At 30.9% G+C, this 21680-nt stretch overlaps 3 protein-coding genes across 4 annotated transcripts in view; 1 reads left to right on the top strand and 2 right to left on the bottom strand.

Annotated features, from left to right (window-relative positions):
• LOC114166138 (chaperonin CPN60-like 2, mitochondrial) overlaps positions 1-5776 on the bottom strand; it is a 6731-nt gene extending 955 nt beyond the window's left edge. The window contains exons 1-14 of the mRNA XM_028050808.1: positions 5577-5776; positions 5259-5390; positions 4790-4949; positions 4121-4296; positions 3639-3734; positions 3453-3557; positions 2876-2962; positions 2695-2784; positions 1588-1668; positions 1351-1419; positions 1186-1263; positions 623-718; positions 437-536; positions 208-311 (exon numbers count right to left, since the gene is read on the bottom strand). Of these exons, the coding sequence (XP_027906609.1) occupies positions 208-311; positions 437-536; positions 623-718; positions 1186-1263; positions 1351-1419; positions 1588-1668; positions 2695-2784; positions 2876-2962; positions 3453-3557; positions 3639-3734; positions 4121-4296; positions 4790-4949; positions 5259-5390; positions 5577-5639 (1437 nt within the window). The 5' untranslated portion in view covers positions 5640-5776. The remainder of the gene's footprint in view (positions 1-207; positions 312-436; positions 537-622; positions 719-1185; positions 1264-1350; positions 1420-1587; positions 1669-2694; positions 2785-2875; positions 2963-3452; positions 3558-3638; positions 3735-4120; positions 4297-4789; positions 4950-5258; positions 5391-5576) is intronic.
• Positions 5777-8228: 2452 nt separating this feature from the next.
• On the bottom strand, positions 8229-9162 carry LOC114167338 (NDR1/HIN1-like protein 10). The gene has a single exon (XM_028052398.1). The coding sequence runs from the start codon at positions 9009-9011 to the stop codon at positions 8256-8258; it is 756 nt and encodes a 251-aa protein (XP_027908199.1). The 5' UTR covers positions 9012-9162; the 3' UTR covers positions 8229-8255.
• A 7041-nt stretch (positions 9163-16203) lies between these two features.
• LOC114166002 (receptor-like serine/threonine-protein kinase ALE2) lies at positions 16204-21673 on the top strand. Of its 2 annotated transcripts, none has more exons than XM_028050656.1 (9): positions 16204-16752; positions 17604-17903; positions 17990-18100; positions 18193-18300; positions 18407-18778; positions 18898-19191; positions 19696-20091; positions 20190-20433; positions 20760-21673. In XM_028050656.1, the coding sequence occupies exons 1-9, from the start codon at positions 16677-16679 to the stop codon at positions 21430-21432; spliced, it is 2574 nt and encodes an 857-aa protein (XP_027906457.1). In that variant the 5' UTR covers positions 16204-16676; the 3' UTR covers positions 21433-21673. The 2 variants fall into 2 exon arrangements, with proteins under 2 accessions (XP_027906457.1, XP_027906458.1); XM_028050657.1 differs by having other exon boundaries at positions 16205-16752; positions 19699-20091.
• Positions 21674-21680: the final 7 nt, after the last annotated feature.

Raw genomic sequence — 21680 nt, forward strand, 5'->3', positions numbered from 1 at the left:
AATTTTTTCTAATGATAAAAATACTTAAAAGTGGTTGCCAAGTGGTACATTTTTCAATAAAAAACTACCAAACAAATACAAATGTCAAGAACAGAATAACGCTTTATGCAACAAATATAAAATAAGATCAACAAATATAAAATAAAATAATCGATACGAGAGCAATGCTTTAACAACAATATAAAATGGATGTAGAGATGGAATTACCTTGAGTGCATTTTGAATAATCTGTACTCCTCTTCTCTCATCCTCGTTTTTAGTTTGAAGGTTATCCAAGGCTTTGGTAGCATATAAGAGAGCGACTCCACCACCTAGTTCAAACAATTACATCTAAACTTTGACATGGACGAGTGTTCTAAGAATTGTAATGAGAATACAAACTGCAATCCCATGCTTCTCTTTATACTTATTATCCCATCAGAAAAAAATGAATTACCTGGAACAATTCCCTCTTCCACAGCTGCTCTAGTGGCATTTAAAGCATCTGTTACTCTATCTTTCCTTTCCCCTACTTCGGCCTCACTAGCCCCTCCAACCTGAAGATTTAGTTGCAACTTCCATATGAGGTAATGAATATAAACTAAGCATTATAGAGTAGTTATTTTTAGGATGAGTGACAAACTTTGAAAACAGCTACACCACCGGATAGTTTTGATAGTCGTTCTTGTGCTTTTTCCTTGTCAAACATGGCAGAACTCCTCTCCATAGTCATCCTTATCTGCAAAAGAATTATGATAATTTGCGTTATGCACAAGTAAATTTCTTAAAACTGAAATATCATAATGTATAATTTTAAAATCTACCGACGGACATCACTCAATTTACATAGCCGCAAACATTGCGTTATGCACAAGACACTAAATGGCATGAGCACACTAAACATAAAATAACGGTTATGAAATCTATAAGAAAACAACTACACATAAAAACATTATTGCCATGACTATGTATATGGGAACCAACCAGGATAAACATAGCAAAGAAAAAGTGCGCATAATACATGGTTAGAAAATCGACTAAGTAATTATTTCATTAAACTTAATTAAAAAAAAGAAAAAGAAAAAACAAGATATATATATAAATATATATATATATATATATATATATTACTCTGCTGAATGATTTAGAATACTTACAAATAAATTGGGTACAGATAAAAATGTAATATTTCAAAAGAAAAGATACCTGTTCACATCTCTCTTCAATGGCCTTCTTATCCCCACCACCATGTAGAACAATAGTGTCATCAATGGTGACAGTAACCTGTTGCACTTACAATAGATTATATATTATATAATAGTTTGAAGAACCAAATATTACTTATTTTGGTCCTTGGTTCAAGCCACATACCTTTCTCGCAGTGCCAAGCATCTCTGGTTGGACTTTATCAAGGGAGAAACCACGCTCTTCGTTGATGACCTGTTTTCAAGTTCATCATAATCTTTTTCATTACATACAACAAGCTGTAGTCCCAATTGCTAGAACTTGAATAGATGAGTTGTTATTAAAATCTTGAAAGGTAAGAAGAAGGCACCCAACGGAACCCAAATACAGTATCTGACAAATAAAATCTGGATAGAAAATAACCTCTCCTCCGGTAAGAGTTGCAAGATCATCTAGATTTGCCCTTCTACTATCCCCAAAACCAGGAGCTTTTATAGCACAAACCTAAAGTACAAGAAACTTGAAATTAAAGAAAGGGGAAAACAAGGATATACACAAAATAAAATTTCAAATAGTTTGTCATATTAAGGTCATACACATAAGCCATTTCACAAATACATAAATAATACTTACCTTAAACAAACATGCAAACAAGAAAAAGAAAGCATGCACCAGATACAAACACTTTAAAACTGCTACCAGAAAATTCACTTTTAGTAACCAAAATTCTTCTACATATATTTAAAGTTTACTGTATGTTTTCATAAATAGGTAGGACTTGAGAATCTAATGCATGTCCACTCATTTAATTTCTGCATACGCATTTATAAATAAAATCTTATCATTTCTAAAGGTTTTAAAGCATGAAATTTTCTCACTTCCAAGTAAATGAAACCATGGGAATTTCGGACATTTTTCAAGGGAATTTGGGACATTTTTCAAGGGACTTTCGATGTAAGGAAAGATGATAATGACAGTAAACAGACAATGCACAGTTTGAACTAACTTTATGTATGTAGCCACTTGCAGATGGGTGGTATTGTCTTTAGTTTGTTGCTCTATGTACTCAACACTTATCCTCAAGTAAAATTAAAACCCAACATAAAATGGAGGGAAAAAAAATGGGAGATAAAGGGACAGGAGAACAACACATGAAAGCAAATTCAAGTTGTAGGCAGTAGGGTTCCGCAAAATGCATAAATTGAACTAAACTATTCTAAAACTAAGTTAAATTTTAAAAGTGGATCAATAGAACTGAATTGTATCATAATGTAAATGAATTGAATACAATCATGGTTTGAGTGGACTAAATAAAATTGAACTAGTATAAAATGTTTTGAATTGCTAGAACTATATTAATTGTTTGAATTATTACCAATACAAATTTTATATTAAAGCCTATTTTCCAATCTCATAAGTTACAATCCAGTTAGAAACAATTATACTTTTAAAAACTAAATAATACAACAGTTCAGTTCAGTTTTCTTTTTAAACAATTCAGTTAAGGCAAACAGCTGCGATATTAATCACCTTAAGCCCAGCGTGATGCTTGTTGAGTATGAGCATGGCCAGTGCATCACTCTCTACATCTTCAGCAACAACTAGGAGTGGTCTTTTTTTCTGATTAACATAAAAATAGTAAAAGCAAATAATGAGAATTGTGAAATTGCACATGAAAATGAGCATACTGAATCAGGAATAGTTCATTCACCGTTACAGCAAGCTCCAGTATTTTCAGCAGTGAATTAATGTCTGAAATTTTCTTGTCATGGATGAGAATAAAGGGGTTCTCCAATTCCTAACAAAATCAAAATTAATGTTGTCAATATAACATACATCTAAACCCAAATAAAGTTAACCAAATTGAATGAAGTTTTTTATTTGAATGATGTGCATCGCTATTAAATAAAACCACGACACTTTTGTCAAATTAAATCAATAGCCTAGCATGAAGCCATTAATAACAAATATCCACAAAAAAACACTTTCAAAAATGAAAATAGGTTTTGGAGAAATTAACAGAACCCAATGTTCCTACCAATGACTACATGATTGCAAGATAGAAAAACAGAAAGACTACTTTGACAAAGGAAAGGTGGGAACTTCAGAGTAGACAAAGTAAGCTTCGCAATACATAAATACATACAATAAAAATAAGAGAACCTTTGTTACAAAAACATCCACCATCAGATGTTAATCAAAGGTTGATCTACTGTAATACAACATGCTACTTCATTTTCTGAGAATTTTTATATATTACATATGTAACAGAATAATTGTGTGCTTACACATTTGCGGGTCTTCTGGTCAGTAATAAAATAAGGAGATATGTAGCCTCTGGTTAACTTCATTCCTTCCACCACTTCCAACTCGTTATCCAAAGTATTCCCATCCTAAAATTTTTTAAATTATAGATATCCTGGACCAAAACTATGTCGGGTAATAAGTTCACAAAAATGAGCATTATTGCTTACAACAACAGTAATGACTCCCTCCTTCCCAACTTTCTCCATTGCCCTTGCTATCAATTCTCCAATATCACGCTCCCCATTTGCAGATATAGTTCCAACCTACTAGTCAGAAATGAATAGCAATAAACAAAATATAACTAGTATAATGAAAATTAATTTATCCATCAGATAAGTAGCAATATAGTTTCTTCTATAAATAAAGTGTAACTAATGCCAAAAATATTCAATGCCTATGCTTATGCCTGTGCACCTATAATTAATAAACAAAATATAACTGGTACAATGAAAATTAATTTATTCATCAGGAAGATAAGTAGCAATATAGTTTCTTCTATAAATAAAGCGTAACTAATGACAAAAATATTCAATGCCTATGCACCTATAATTAATATAGAAGGCAAGTAACAGGCATCTCTACAGTAAATCAATTGTCTCAACCAAAATGCACTCAGTGAAGGAAATTTTTTCTTGAGAAGCCATTGAACCTGGGTTATCTCTTCTGGTGTGCTTATCATCAATGCTCTGCTTTTCAAGTCAGTAATTACAGCATCAACTGCCTTATTTATTCCATTACGTAAATCCATAACATTTACGCCAGCAGCAATTGATTTGCATCCTTCTGTGAGTATTGCCTGAGTCAAAACAGTAGCACAAGTTGTACCTGGAATCAAAGAAGCATTGACTTGCAAGATATATGAATTATTTCAAAAAAAGGAATAGATAAAGGCAAATATAACTATTCTCGTCTCTGTAAGTTTTCCACCTACAATGAAATAGGGTGGAAATTTTCAGAGGAGATTGTCATGATAATTTGGAGCATATTTAAATTATAATATTAATTTAAGAAATTTAATCAAAGAGTAATAACCACCATTGGGTATGAGATCTTCTTAGATATATAATTTTCTCATTTGTTTGTTAAGACGTTTAAGAAAAACCATCCTCAGGGACTACTGGCCGATGACCTATATACAGACAGGACTCTATTGATTACCCTGATATTGAAAAGAATCTCAATTCTTGAGCCCCAAAAGATTCTTTCAGAGAACTTCTAATGAGGCAATATTATATTATCAGGGAAAATCAAAAAACAAAATGAACAATGATGGGATACTTTCGACATAAAAGGTTAGAGTTGGAAGAAAAGTAATCACCGTCTCCAGCAGCAGTGTTGGTAGCCTTGGCCACCTGCTTGACAAGATCAGCACCGACATTTTTTTCTTTGTCTTTAAATTTTATACTTTTAGCCACAGTCACACCATCCTTCGTGATCCTGGGATTCCCACGGCTTCTCTCAATTATCACATTGCGACCCTGATTCCACCAATTGAAAACAAAAGAGAAAACAAGAAAGTTACCCTTCATCCATCAACTTGTCTAGCCAAGCTTTGTCATCCAGACTCGTTACAAACACAAATAATGAATAAGTTTGAGCCACAGAAAAATCACATATATCTATCAAAACATCCAAATTTGTCATCCAAATTCCATACTAACAATCAACGAACTACCAAAAGGGCAAGTTAGAGACATGTTGGCAAAATTGAATTCAACAGCAAAATAAGGCCATAGCAACTGTATCAGTATACTAAATAAACAACACATATATGAGTGTGGTATTACCTTGGGTCCCATAGTTACTTTCACAGCATCAGCAACCTGAGTTACACCTTGGAGGATTGCAGCACGAGCCCCAACCCCAAAGTTGATATCTTTGCTCACAAAATTTCTGCTTGACAACACCCTACCATATACCTGTCACCAAAAATCAAGTCATCATTGCTCTGTCACTGTCACTGTTAGATTGCCGACACCGTTTTAAAAAACTATGTACTATAATGATATAACAAAACAAATCAATGGCTATTGAATATGCAGAACCAAACACTACACTAGCAAAGCAAAGAATAAAGGGAAAAGTCATTGGTTTTGATTCCTTACGAGGTTCTTAGCGGAGGGAGAAGCAATGGAAGAAGAAGCTACTCTACGAGCTAATCGATACATTGCAATTGCAGTTTGCAGCAACAATTGATTTGGAAATGAAATCAGAAATGGCAACCAATGGAAGAAGTAGGGCTTTGCAAAGGTTTAAGCTTTTTTCTTTTTTCTTTTTCTTTGTTTGGTTTTGGAAACCTAACAAGTAACTCGCTCCTTCTATTCAGACACCTCTGTTTACTAATTACACTCAATTGTGTTCATATTTTTTAAACTATTTTCAAGAATTTTAAGAAAATAAAGATATGTTGAAAGAAAATATTTTCTAAAATGTTAAGAAAATAAAAGAAAAACACTTCTAACATGTAAATAAAAAAACAAATATTTCTCAAAATATTATTTTTTACAATCATGAAAGCATTTTTCAAAATTATTAAAAAATGCATTAAAAAATTAAGTCTAATAAAGGGGTTGAGCTGTTATTTTTAACTCTTCTTACCAGTTTGTTATTATGTCAAACAACTCATCACTTAAAAAATACTTATGAATTACAAAGATTAAAATAAAAGAATTGCAGGTCAAAATATGGAAATAAAATATTGAATCGTCAAAATACGAAAAAATTGACTTATAATACTCTTTGTCTAAGTAATCATATTGATAATTACGATTTTTATATTATTGTTCAATATATTGTCTACATATATTATAATTGTGTACATACAATATTACATAATAAATTTACTTATTTATTAAATTTTTTAACAATATCCGTGAGCAAACTGCTTATTTTTTTTTACAATCTTATAAGCTTTGATTCTACAATAATTTATATCTATGTGTTTAATAATGAAAATAAATAAATAAACAAATAATATAAGTTTAATGTATTATGCTGATAAAAATGTTTAATATATTATACCAAGATTAATATAATAATAATAATAATAATAATAATATTTTTTAATAACATGTACCATCCTGGTCATCTAAGGCCCGACCCGATTCATGAAAGTTTATGAGCCTAGGAATTTGGGCCTAATTGATATTTTATTATGATATTTTTATATGAGATATTTTGGATCAGTCGGTTATTATATTTATAATTGTTTTGCTTAAAAATAAGAGATGAATCCTCAGGATTTGGGAGGACGATTTTATGGCTTCTGTGTGCTCTTTATTGTAGTTAAGTCATAAAAATTTTTATAATTTTTTATTTTTGGTAGAATTATTCAACTTTTTGTTGGAATAGTACACAAAATATTATTCTTGCTCGACACCTAATCGATTTGAAATCGGAAGAACGTCGGCAACAACATAACCCTTTCTACATTTTTAACCAAGTGGGTTTTATAAATATTTAAGCATGAAACGTACGTCATAAAATAGTTTGTCTAGATATTTATAGGTGAATACATAGTCATGTATATGTTAGATAATCTTACATGTTTCTAACACAAATCAATATTATGTTTAGTTATTATTTTTTCCCTTTTCATTATTGCAGAATAAGATTGTACAAACTTAGATATAATAAATAATCTTATATAATTTCTGTTAAAGTTGTTTTTATCTATTCATAGTTTAAATGGTTTACTATGAATATTGTACATATTTACATCATATATTTTAAGTAATGTTTCATTTTATCTGAATCTTATATTTCGATAATATGAAAGGAGAAGTGACTGCATTTACTTTTGGTATATTGTGTCCGTTTACCATGACAAGTATTATACTCTTTATTTATAATTTCTAATTAACAGTTATACTTCTTATTTATAATTTAGTTAAAAATTATAATAAATATATAAAAAAGTTAAATATATTTTGATTTTTTAAAAATTGAAATTAATTATTTCTTATAATCTAATTTAGTTTCAAATATGTTAATTTATTCTTTTAATCGATTCTGGTTAAATTTATTTGAAATGTATTATTTTTAATTAATATTAAACAAAAATATGTTTAAATGATGTAAAACTCAAATATTATTTTTGTATCATAAAATATTTTTAAAATATCAAATAAATTTAATAAAATATAATTATAATGATTAAATTTATGTGAATCTAAAATTATAAAACTAAATTAGACCAAATTTTAGAGGAGAAACTCATTCTAATTTCAACCAAAGATCGAGAGAAAGAATATTTAATTCTACAAAATTAAAACTTCAAGTTGTGGAATAAAACAATAAAATTGTGTGTTATAAAAGAAAATAACGATATATGTTATATGCACCGTATATATACAATTGAGTTTTTCATTATAATACAGTAACTAATTTAATAATAATCTTCAGAATATATATATATATATATATATATATATATATATATATATATATATATATTCTATTTTAATTAAATTCAATCCCGGTTAAAATAAATTAAATCTAAAATATAATACATAGCACTTAGAATTTGAATCATGTGTTGCTTGCTACCAACGAGCATTCAATCAATTGTTAACAAAAATCAGAAAAAATATAGATGAAAATCAGAAATTACAACATAGTGGGGAAAAAAATCAAAGAAGGAAGAAAAGAAAAAAAAACAAGAACCACAGCAAATATATATATATATATATATATATATATATATATATATATATATATATATATATATATATATATATATATATATATTAGTATTTATATAGCAAGCCTCTGGTGTTCCCTAGTCATCCTACAGTCCATTTCCAGACTTTGAACCTCACATCCACTTCGCACGCCGTATTCTCTACCGAGGCCGACGCCGGTTTTTCACCGTCGGAGAGGGACACGGCGATGCCGTCGCACACAACGGTGATTCCGACGGCCGGGGTTTGGAGTACACCCATCTGGGCCTCCACCTTCGTCTCCAACTTCACCTTTAGCGCAACCTCGCTCTTGCCCTTCGTGCTCCTCTTCAGTTCGGCCACGGTGTCGCTCTGCACCTCTTCCTCGGTGCTCGTGACGTAGGCCTCGAGAACGGTGGTGTTCTTCTGGTGGTGGAGGAAGGAGGGGATGGTGGCGGTGGCGACCGTGGCGTCGTCATAAAGGAGGGAAACGGAGGTGGGGTCGTAGGAGAAGAGGATCTTGTCGTTGGGGTTGGTAGTCGAGAGGGTGAGGTCGAACTTGGCCTTGAAGGTGGAGGGAGAGGTGAGGTTGAAGTAGGAGAGTTTGAGGGAGGTGACGGAGAACGAGGGGCGTTGTGGGTGGTAGAGGAAGTAGAAGACGGTTCCGGCGCCGCCGATGAGAAGGAGGAGGAGCAGGAGGATCATGAACAGGTAGCAGCAGAGGGTGGAGGCGCAGCCGCGGCGGCGGCTGCGGCGGGGTGGTTGGGGGCGGTAGGTGGGGCGGTTGGCGCCGGAAAGTTGGGATTTTGTGGCCGGGAATGTTGGCTTGGGGCCAACGTTGGCGGTGGTTTTGGCTGAAGGATGAACCCTATCAGTCATGGCGGTTTTGCTTTTAGGTTTAGGGTTTCCAAAGGAGAAAGAAGTTCAAGAAAAATGTGCGGTGCGTGAATTTATCATTTGTGGATTAAAGTTTAAAGTTGCAGTTATAGTGAATTTAAAGGGTGGTTGAGTGTGGTACCAAGAAACAAGAGAATGCAACATTCCAACACAATGTTCTTTCACTGCATGCATGCATGCAGTGTGTTGTTTTTATTTTTGAAAAAAATAGGTAGTATACTACTATCCAATTAGGACATTAATAGGTTAATTTTATGGTATTTGAATGAAACTATAATGTTTTTCATTATAATGCTGTTGCTTTGTTGTTGGTGACATATCTGAAATTGATCAGATTTTTCGTCGTGTGAAGTGATCTATGGTACTCGGTTTCTTATCAAATCAGTGCTCAAAATCTAGAAATAGAGATGAGAAAAGACACATAATTAAGATCCCATTAGGGTAAGCAGTCCCCATTAATTGAAAACAAATTAGGTTAAGATGATGATTTGCAACTTCTACTTCCTTAGAACCATATTTGTTTATCAATCATTAACACAGTGAAAGTCATGTAAGAAGTAACGAACCAGCTAATGGCAAATTGATTCATTACCTTCTGTTTCTTTTTTCCTTTTTTTTATCAGTGAAATTGATTCTATACCTTCCATTGTTGCTTGTTATAGTTTTCTTTCTTTATTACACACATTATTTTTATACTACAAAAATAATTATTTACGGTGAAAGTTATATTTGGTGGTTTTTAGGGGTTTTAACCCACTAATGATTTTACCAGAGATTTGTAATTCTTCTGGAAGAGCCATGTGACTAATAGATTACTGAAGATTTTTAACAATCCTTAAAAAAACACAACTTAATTAGGGTTTTTAAATCCCCACTACTCTCTTGAATTTTTGAAACTCCACTACTTCCTCAAGTTGTGTCCTTGAGATATTGATAACAATAATGTTAAAATTTTTAAATATATTAAAAAAAATTAAAATATTAATATGGTGTGTCTTTAGTTTTCAACGAAAAACAATACCAAAAAATTCAATAAAAAATCTGGATTTGTTCTAAATCTTATGCTGATATATCCCTTTCTTCTTAGGTGTGTTTGTAAGGCTTATGGAAACATCAATGAGATTTCTATATCAGGACAAAGAATTGGAAGAAAAACGTTTTAAACAAAGGATATAGTTATACTCTTATGTTTGGTTCATGTGATGATGATTGAAATTCAAAGAGTGACCTTTCACACTCTTATATTTCTCTTACATTCAACTATATTATATGTTTACACTCTTACATTTTTATATAATTTATTATTTTATTATAATATTCTATTATATTAATATCATATTTTATTATAAAAATCAATTCTAAAAAATCTTTTTTCCAAATTGAAATCACCTGCATGTAGTGCAAGGAAGCATTGTATGCGACTTTGTGTCTTCTTCTCTTGACAAAAGTGTGATTTTGAAAAACTATAATTGTAATGTGTTTAAATAAGAAAAATTAGAGAGTGATTATGTTTACACATAATTTTGATAAATTTAATGGAAAATAATATTATGTAACAAATAAATTTTAAAAAAAATTATTTCTATAAATTTATTAAAGTAATTTGGTTACTTAAAATAAAAATTCAATTTTTATATATAAAGTTAAAGTTTGACACGTTTTCGATTTTTTTATTTTATATTCGTGTTTTTTCTTTCATCTTTATTCAGCTCGGTTTTTTTTTTCTGAGTTAACATCTATCCAATGTTAATTTGATTTTAATTTTACATATTTTTGTTTACTAATTTCAATCGAGGATTCTTTGAGGCAAATGTTCATTAAGGTGTTTTTTTAGGCTAGCTGATGTTATTTTTCACTAGAATTTTCTTAATCAATATCAATGATTTATTTTTTTTTATAATCTAAAACACTCTTTTTTTCATTGAGTCAACTAGGAATATATGGTAATATTTATCAGTCTTTTAAGTGGTAATTATTTTTTATTTTATTATCATGGTTAAGATTTTCTTAATTAATTTCCAATAGAGTTTTTTTTTAGTGATGTTATATTTTATTAATTCAGAGAGTTTATCTATTGAAGTCAATAAGAAAGAATAAATAATATCCGACAAATTCAATCAATTTAATCATGCTTTATTTCACTTATAACAAAAATCCTTAAATCAGAATAGTTTTTCCTCAAACATGTTGTTTTTAAGAAAAATACTTTTAATTTTATTCTAATCACATATAATATTTTACACTAAATAATGGACAATTGACTTAATGGAGTGTTGCGTAACATCAACAATACAATGACCATAAATTGTGGGCTTCTGTTGGAGATTTTGTTCTAGGCCCAATTTTTCAAGCGGGCCAGGTTATCCACCGGCCTTGGCTAATATTATAACTTTTTTTCTTGTCAATAATTCATTGAATTATTTTCTTAATCATATCACTATTATAAAATATCAATGCACTTTATAGATAATTAATTTTTACAATAAAAACTGATTGGTCGATTTCAATAAAGTATCTATTTTTTCATAAAACTCAAATATATATTTTTTAAATTAATTTGGATTAATTCTTACCAACAATTTATTGGTACTTCTAATTGTGTATCATTACCCCCTCACATTTACATACATCATTTCATCTTATATCAACTAATGTGTTGAATCAAATAACAAAAAAAAAAAAACCCAAGGGAAACAAAATAATGAAAAGTATAATGTCCGAAAATTTAATAGAAAAATAAATCAAAAGTTAATTAATAGTAGTTATATACTATTTCAAGTGAAAACTAAGAGGTAATAGCTTCTGTCTGTGTTTAATAATCTCTCTCTATATATATATAGCATTATAATTTAAATTATGAATATATTCAAATTAAATTTCACTTGTTTTGTTGTAATAAAGGGATTTGAAATGTAAAAATAAGTAATAATTAATTTTACATTCGGAACCAAATAATTGATGTTGGTTGTACTGTACCAAAAGAAAAATATTGACTTGAAATGATTAATTTTTGACATAGTCTCGTGATGAATTTATGATAAATATATATATAAGTGGGAACATTGGAAAATGATGGATTTGGAGAGTTATTTTGAATTTGCAAGATGGAGTTATGTGAAGTGCATTATTAGGGTTTTGCCAATAATTTAACCCAACAACGAGAGCCTTTGTCATTTTCAAAACTTAGTACCAAAAAATATCACCGACAATTGCGAAGTGTGTGTATTTGTGGCCTCGCACGTTCTTCTTATGCCAATGTTTAGGTATGCCCTAAAATTTGAGGGCATGAACTACTCAAAGTCAAATCATACTTTAACTCACTCTATCATTTTTCTTTTACAAATTAGGTATTGATATCCAATCATCTTAAGTAACGTTATTCTTGGAATACATTAAATTATTGTATGCTTTCTATTAATCAAGTATTAAATCATTCATAAATTTAGTTATTTTCAGTTAAATTTGTATTGAAAAAGTTATTTTAGGAATTTTTATACTTATATCAATAAATGAAATGATTTGATTACTTAATTTTTACAAGGTAGAACACAATAACTTAAACAATAATGAAAATAATCTCTACCATAAAAAATATTACATTAATAACTTAAAACTTAATTTAAAAATATAAATAATTTAAATATTTAATAGAATATTATTTTAATAAAAATTTACGAATATTCAAATTTAAACTTAATTATGTTATTTTTATTTTCTATGTGATATATATATATATATATATGCAAGTATTAATACTCAGTGGATATAAAAACTAATTTGCAAATATTATTTTACATATATTTGAAAGGTAACCAAATAATTAACATAATAAATTTTAGACAAAACGAATAGTTATCCATATCCAATTTGACCTAACTCATTGTCACATTTGTTAAATATGATCCTTATTTGTATTGTCATTAATTATATATGTGAAATTAGATATTGGTAACTACCCGTTCTATCTAAAAATATTCATTATGTTACTCATCTTGTTACCTATGGGATATATGTGAAATAATATCTACAAATTTTATTTTGTATATCCGTTGAGTATTCATAAATACTTGCATATATATATATATATATATATATATATATATATATATATATATATATATATATATATATATTAATTTAATAAAATCAGAAAATAATTTTACAAAATAAAATTTTAAGTATAATTTAAACCAAATTATTTAATAAAATATTAGTACAAATAAATTTGATCTTTCTAAAAAGAAAATTTAAACTAATTGTATAAAAATATCATTTTTTTTAATTAATCTTTTATAAAATAACATCAATCTCATGAGTCTAAATAAAAAAATACAAATATATGAAATCGAATTTTAGATTATTATTCCATGATTATAATTCTTTTCATTAATAATTTTATTTTGATCACTTAAATTAAAAAAAAATTACTACAATAATTATTAGGATAAGAGAACATTTAGAATTCATATACCATAATACTCTCATTATCATCAAGGGAATAATTAAATATTTGTACCAATTATGCGTGAGCATCCCCTCATCACAAATTTTACTCGCATATATTTGTGTTTATGGATTTTTTTTTTGTCATCTCATAGGACTAGTTGTCAGTAAAATCAAACCATAAATATTACCTCAAATGAAAAAATAAAACTTTTGAATACTCAATAAAATACTTTTTAGTTAAAAATTAATTAAAAGAATAAAATTTAAAAATATTTTAAAATTTATTAAATTTGTCTTTATTTGATAACTTCACCAAATGTTTTATCTTTCTAAACAAAATCCATAAATAAGAAATGGTAATTAGTGCTTATTAACTATTGGAACACAAGAAGGATAAACCGAATAAATAAATAAAGAAACACTTCACGAAGTTGGAAGAGAAAAAAAAAAACACTAAAAGAAATTGTAACTATCCTACAACTATAGTGTGTAAAAGGAAGAATAAGTTCAATTAAAAAATAAACATTAAAAGGATGTGACAATGATATTTGTAGTTAAATGATGTTCATCCTTAATTTGTCAGCATCATTTGATAATGTTCAACATTAGTTGTTGGTTCATCAATGTACATATAGATGAATGTGTCTTCATTCTGTCAATTCCAAATTGATATGAGTTTAACCTTAACTAACCACATTATTTGCATCCTAATTAGAGGTAATTAATTCACATTATTTCAGATTAACATTTATTCCACATTACTTGCGCTTCTTCTTTTCAAATGTCTCTTCTTTAGTTCCTCTTACATTATAAGTACAAAGAATTACATGAATTTATGCCCTAATGAAACCAAATTAACAAATGTTGAAGGTGACATAGTAAAAAACTTATACTGGCAAATTTACAGAAATGGCCCCTTTTTTTTTAATATCCTTTTAGGGGTTTTATTTGGAAATTCATATTTAAATATAGGATTAAATATGTTTTTATCCCTCAAATTTCAGTGAATTTTGGAATTAGTTTTTCTTCGAAACTTTATACTAATTTAGTCTTTCATCGTTAGAAATACGTAAATTTAGTTTTTCTTACCAAATTTTGTTAAGTTTATTTAACATTTTAAACGTATTTTATGATAATATTTGAGTTAACCTTGGAGCGAAAATGTGTCAAACGGTACAAATAATTCAAATACTATCATGAAATACGCTTGAAACATAAGATACATTTAACAAAATTTGGTTAAAAGGACTAAATTCACACATTTTTAAAGATAAATGACTAAATTGGTCAGAATTTTTGAAGATGGACTAATTCTAAATTTCATGGAAGCTTGAGGGACAAAAACATATTTAACCCTTAAATATATTATCCTTTCTTTTACTTAAAACGTTTCTTTTATCTGAATGCTTAACCATGATTTTAGTTTTTTTATTTTACCCTTTCTATGAATTACGTGCTTAGACTAAATATATGAATTTTGCTAAAATAAATAAAAGTAATTTGTATTTACAATTTTTGTTGTGTTTTCTTTATTTTAATTTCAGAATTACAAATTCATATGTTACGACATAATTTTTTGTCTTAAAATTGTATTTCGAAATACAACATACTCGTTTTCTTTTAATTTTTAAAAAATACAGAGAATAAAGGATCTTTCCGACAAAAACCTTTCCAGCAGCTATTTCTGAATTTAGTAACCTTCAAATTTTCAACAAGAAGAAAATTTGACCATAAACTTGGTTTTGTAACCAGAAGAATTATTATATTATTTGAGGTTGCAAAGTAGGTTTGGTTTAGTGCTAATTTAAAGTTACATAGAATTGAATTTTGAAAAGATTAAACAAATGATATGTTAGAATACCTGTTATTTTTGGTATGAATCATTGCTTAAACATTAAAGTAAAGAGGACCAAAGTCATTGATCATGTTGACATTACTTCAAAGCCAGAAAGAAAACAGAAGAAGAAAAAGTTATCAGCATTTTTATTTAGTGTGAAACATCTTTCAATCTAAGATTCCAAGTTGAAGTAATGGACTATTAAGTAGTTAGGTTCTGATTTTAATAATATTTTCATCAAGCAGTTAAAAACTTGTCTCAAAAGTATATTTTTACTTCTCTATAATTGAAAGTTTAAATTTTTGTTTTCTAAAATTATTAGTTTAATTAAGTTTTTATCTTTGAAATTAAGTTTATTATGTTTAATTCCTAAAGTTCAATTTAGATCAAACAGATGATGTTTAATTTAGATTTAAAAAATGGAAGAACCAGTTAGCATCATAATAACACATGAACAGTTAAGACAGCAACATAGTATTCTGCTAAACACATCAACAGATAATTGATGTTATGGTAAAAGTTAAAAATGGTACTTTTAGGTTTTGGTGTAACTATTATAAGTTAAAAAAAACTTTTATACGAAATGAAAACCAAATTCTGCATACAGAAAAAGAAAATGTTATCCTTTGGGGTGATTGCTGTGAACCATGAATAGAAGTGATCAAAATTAAAAACAATCCCAAAAGTCTTTGCCAATTCAATTTGTAATCTGGATTTGTGAATGTTCTTACCTAGGTTTAAAAAGGTGTTATCTTACCCCAAAATCACATCATGGTGAAGGTGAATCATTACCTACCCTGGATAAACTGAAAAGAAGGTCAAGCATTAAGGTGTTAAATATTAATAAAATTCAATCATTCTTTTACTTTATGGCCAATATTTATGTCTCTCTCTTTCTCTCTCTCTCAAAATCAAGAACACTCACACATGTCCAACCCCACAAGCTCTTACGGAATAGTTACTGTTGTTTTCATGCTTAAAGTGAAGTGGGGTTGTGCTTTTTGGTTTCATCTGCTGTTAGATTTTTCTGAAAAACAATGAAATCAGTTGCATCACAACTCTCATGCCTGCAACCCATATACCTTTAGTTCTGAAAAATAGAAAAAGGTGGAAACACTGGTGTCTTCCACCAAGATCATTCTTGTGGAATTACCAGGCTGTTTTCATACTTTGCTTCACATTATTGAGACCATGTTTTGATTGCAGACTTTGTTGTGCTTGTCTTGGATGTGACAAGCGAGTTTTTGCTTCAGCATATGCTGCTGCTTTCACCAAATTCTCTTCAATTTTACTCTCCATGAAGGGCTGTTGGTGAAAGCTGAGAGATCTTCACAGTTGTTGATCTGGTTTTCCTTCAGGAGAAAATGGGACTGCCGCTGATTTTCCTGCTAATTCAGCTGCATTTAGTTGTCTGCACTCAGCAGATTCATGAATATGCAGGTATGAGCATAATTGATACGCTGAGTTAGTTTCTGCATGTTGAATCAAAACTGGAAGATGAGAAGCAAATCCCAAATTTACTGTTTTGAGTGTTGTCTTGTTATATATGTGGTTCAAAACTTGCTACAGTTCACATATTTTGTGCTATTGGATTATGTAATCTTTGCTCAATTGGGATTCTTTGATGATTCTCTCCTTGGAGTTCGTTCCTATGGAGTTCATGTGTGCCAAAATTTGGTTACCTGTAGCTGATTCCTAGTTCATTACTCGCATTGGAAAAAAAAATTACTGTTGAAATGATGATTAAGCCTCTGTTTTTACTGATTTCTACAGTCCAATTCTCTTAAGAAAAGTCAGATTCAGTTCGGTATGTAATAAAGCAATGCAACAGCTTTGGACAATCATAATGAATTTATCACAAGTTTTCAAATTACATAAAGAAAAAGCATTTGAAGTGAACTTTTCACATGGGATCTTGGTCAGTATAGTTAATCGGTTCAATCTCTGCTGATTAATATAAAAAGCAAGATTAGAACGTGGATGGTTAGAAAAAAACCTTAATGTTAATAGTCTTATATTTCGTAATTTTCACTTCAAATTTTAGGGCTATTGTTTCTGGTTAGTATATTTGTTAGTGAGTGTGCAACCAGTAGGTGGACAGCAAGCTTTGGATTTTGCCAGGTTGCATACTTTTAGTGTGGACAGTGTCAATAATTTAGCAATTTTATCATTACTGCAAGTAATGCAGAGAAATTAGCAATGAAATTTTAGTATTATGTAGTTGATGACCTCCTCTTGGAAAGTTCATGCTCATGATTATTCTAAATTGGAAGCTATCTTTCTATCTGTAGCCACCAAACTGCAACATTCCAGTGACAGAAGCCATTTTAGTATTGCAATCCCACCAAAGTCATCTTCTGAAGGTCATTCAAGCATTGCACATTCACCTTCCAAGTCATCTTCTGGGGTACCTGAAAGCATTGCAGTTTCACCTTCCAAGTTAATTCACAAAGCTCCTACAATCATTTGGACACATGGTTCAGATGATTCCCCAATCTCACATCATAAGCATCACTATTCTAAAAGAAAGTTCCACAATCCAACTATAGCACCAATCTATGCAGTCCAGCCTCCTACATACATCCATCAAGGTTTGATTCCGTGATTGAAAGATCTTAAATCTTTTACACAATTTTTTGCATTTATTAATTTCATTCTGCAAAATTCTACTGAATAGGTCCTTCAGTCTTCAAATCACTACCTCCTTTCTCTTCACCAAATATTAAGGATATTCATGCCCCGGCCCCTGCACCATCACCAGCTATTGTACCACCAAGTCACTTCAATGGTATAAAATCTTACTTTCTTATTGCTTTTAGAGTTTATTTCTGTTCTAATGTTTCATCTCCCTGATTGTTTATTATATCCTTTTTGGACCAGTACCCTCTACTTCACCAATGATTTCTCCTCTAGGTTCATCATTGCAGAAGAAAAAGACTCCACCCCCAGCATATGAATTTGTTCTGCCACCTCCACCTCCCAATAAGGGTAATCTAATCTTGATCCTGCAACTACCTTAGAATATTGTTAAAGTTTTGCTAGTTTTTTTTTCAATAATCTGAAGAAAGCTAGCTGATGTTGTTCTTACATGTAGATTGCTTGTCGATGACTTGCTCAGAGCCCTTGACATATACACCTCCTGGGTCACCTTGTGGTTGTGTATGGCCGCTTCAGGTTAAAATACATATCAACATTGCAATATACAAGTTTTTTCCATTGGTTGCAGAGCTAGCCAAGGAAATTGCAGCAAGTGTTTTACTGAACCATACCCAGGTTCGCATTGTGGAAGCTGATGCAGCTAGTCAGCAACTGGAGAAAACCACTGTTCTCATAGACTTAGTACCCAAAGGAGTAAAATTTGATGATACCACTGCATTTTTAATATATAAGAAATTTTGGCGCAGGGAGATTCTGATAGATGCTTCAGTCTTTGGTGCTTATGAAGTACTCTATGTTCATTATCCAGGTTATACATTGATTATCATTTGTTGAGCCTTTCTTTTTCATAAAGTGAATATCTATGGTACGTTTGGTTTTAGTAGTAGAAATCTTCCTTACATTAATACTTTGGGATAACGGATGCAGGTCTTCCACCATCTCCACCGTCAACTCCCTCAGATGCTTCTGTAATAGATGATGAGCCAAATCCAGGACATGGCAACAATGGAATGATGATGAAACCTTTAGGAGTAGATGTTCCAAAGAAGAAAAAAGAAGGGAGTAATGGAAGAATGATTGTTATAATTGTGCTGTCATCAGTTACTGCTTTTGTTGTATTCATTGGTCTTGCTTGGATTTGCGCGCTGAAATGCTGTGGCTATGTTCATGAACACAAACCAGTTCCGGATGGTTTAATTTCATCCTCTTCAAAGCAATCAAGTAAGTGCAATTAATGACTCTGTAAAAATTTTGTTGGCAGTTTAGAGATTGTACAAAGAAAGTTCCTTTTTATAATGATTTCGCTTGTGAAACTGTTCTTAGACAATTTTACAGTATACTATTTTCCATTGATTGAAGTACTTTTACCAATATTTGGATCCTATGAAACATAAGAATTGATTCCATTTATAGATGAACTATTTCATAAAACTTGGTCTGATGATCTTATTAATCTAAAATGTTAATTCATTTATGTGAAATATTTAATGATTTGTACAATACCACTTTTGGTAAGGCTTCTAAGTAATTTCACATCAAATGAACTCTTTTCAATTCAGAAGTTGAGTTATCATAAACGTTGGGTTGTAACCTATAACGCTAATTCAGTCTTGGTTTCTATCTGTGAGTTCTCTTCATATTTTACTTCAAAACTTGTTTCCATTGCTTTCTGTCTCTTGTTGTATGTGGAACTCGGTGTAATTTTATATCCAAATTTACTCTTAGCAGGAGCTGCTAGGTCATTGGCTCGCGGGATCAGGTCAGGTTCTGGATCACAGTCCTTCAATTCTGGAACAATAACATACACAGGGTCTGCAAAGATTTTTACTTTGAATGACTTAGAGAAAGCAACAAATAACTTTGATTCTTCAAGAATATTAGGAGAAGGTGGTTTTGGACTTGTTTACAAAGGTGTTCTTAATGATGGGAGGGATATAGCCGTGAAGGTTCTCAAAAGAGATGATCAACGTGGTGGTCGTGAATTTTTGGCAGAAGTTGAGATGCTTAGTCGTCTACACCATCGAAATTTAGTTACATTGTTTGGTATATGCATAGAGAAACAGACTCGCTGCTTAGTTTATGAGCTTGTCCCTAATGGAAGTTTGGAATCTCACTTGCATGGTAAACAAAAGTGCAGTTTAAAAACTTTGTCATTAGTGTTGGAAGTAAAAAAATATCATATCTTTTGGAATCTGACTTTTGAATACTCTAATTCGCAGGAGCTGACAAGGAAACTGATCCATTGGATTGGAATGCGCGGATGAAGATTGCTCTTGGTGCAGCTCGGGGTTTGGCCTATCTGCATGAAGACTCAAATCCATGTGTCATACATCGGGATTTCAAGGCCAGCAACATCTTGTTGGAGTATGATTTTACACCCAAGGTCTCAGATTTTGGATTGGCTAGAACAGCACTGGATGAGAGAAACAAGCACATCTCCACACATGTTATGGGAACATTTGGGTAATAATCCCTTTCTAGCCACTTCATGTTGAGGTTTTGATGAATGGATTGGTTAAACATGCATACAATGTACTCATCTTATTCCAGTATCTATAGTGTTTTTAGCAGATCATTGAATTATATTGTTTAGGTACTTGACCTTATCTATGCATTTTCTGTTGAAATTCAACTTTTTGGTCATAATTTCATAGACTATATCATGAGTCATGAACCAAGTTTTCCCTAAACTTCAGTGGTTAGGGGATGGCATGTAAAAACTTTTATTTCATCTCTTGAATAGTTTCTTAAGATGAAAACTGAATTTGTCTCACCGACATGTTTTGCAGCTACTTAGCTCCTGAATATGCTATGACTGGCCATCTTCTGGTCAAGAGTGATGTTTACAGTTATGGAGTTGTACTCCTTGAGCTTTTAACTGGAAGAAAGCCAGTGGATTTGTCACAACCACCAGGTCAAGAAAATCTTGTGACATGGGTTCGTCCACTTCTCACAAGTAAGGAGGGTTTGCAGATGATCATAGACCCAGTTGTAAAGCCTAACATTTCCCTTGATATTGTAGTTAAAGTTGCAGCAATTGCATCCATGTGTGTGCAACCAGAAGTCTCACAACGCCCTTTCATGGGAGAGGTTGTTCAGGCCTTGAAGCTGGTGTGCAGTGAGGTTGAGGAAACAGACTATTTAAGATCAATGAGTTATCAAGAGGGTTTTCTAACTGATGTGGAAGGAAAGTTTTCGGAAGCTTCAGGTGAAAGAATGGAATTTTCAGAGTATCAAAAAACGCTTTCTGGCTATCAATCTGGTGAAGAAAAGGTAGAATTATCAGCACCAGAGTTTCTCAGTGCTTCAGGTCAGGAATTTGAGTCATTCAGGAGGTATTCTCGATCGGGGCCTCTCACCATTGGGAAGAAAAGACAGTTCTGGCAGAAGTTGAGAAGTTTGTCTGGTGGTAGCACCAGTGAACATGGATTTTCAACTAAACTATGGTCTGGATCGCATTAAGCTTTCAACAATCTTGCGTTTTTGCTTACTGAGTTCACGTTCCATAAATCACATGTCAGATTCACTAAGAAAATGTTGTGACAATAATGCAAAACGGTCACAAGCTAGAACTACTTATCAATGTATAAACTGCGTACCCTTGTTGGTTTCTAGGTAGCTATGTCTGAAGTCTGAACATTCGGTAGTACAAAGAATAGTAACAAGTTGTTCATGTCCATAATCTTAGTTATCTGACAAAAAATAGACTA

The sequence above is a fragment of the Vigna unguiculata genome, chromosome 10, assembly GCF_004118075.2.
Source record: "Vigna unguiculata cultivar IT97K-499-35 chromosome 10, ASM411807v1, whole genome shotgun sequence".
Taxonomy (NCBI): Eukaryota; Viridiplantae; Streptophyta; class Magnoliopsida; order Fabales; family Fabaceae; genus Vigna; species Vigna unguiculata.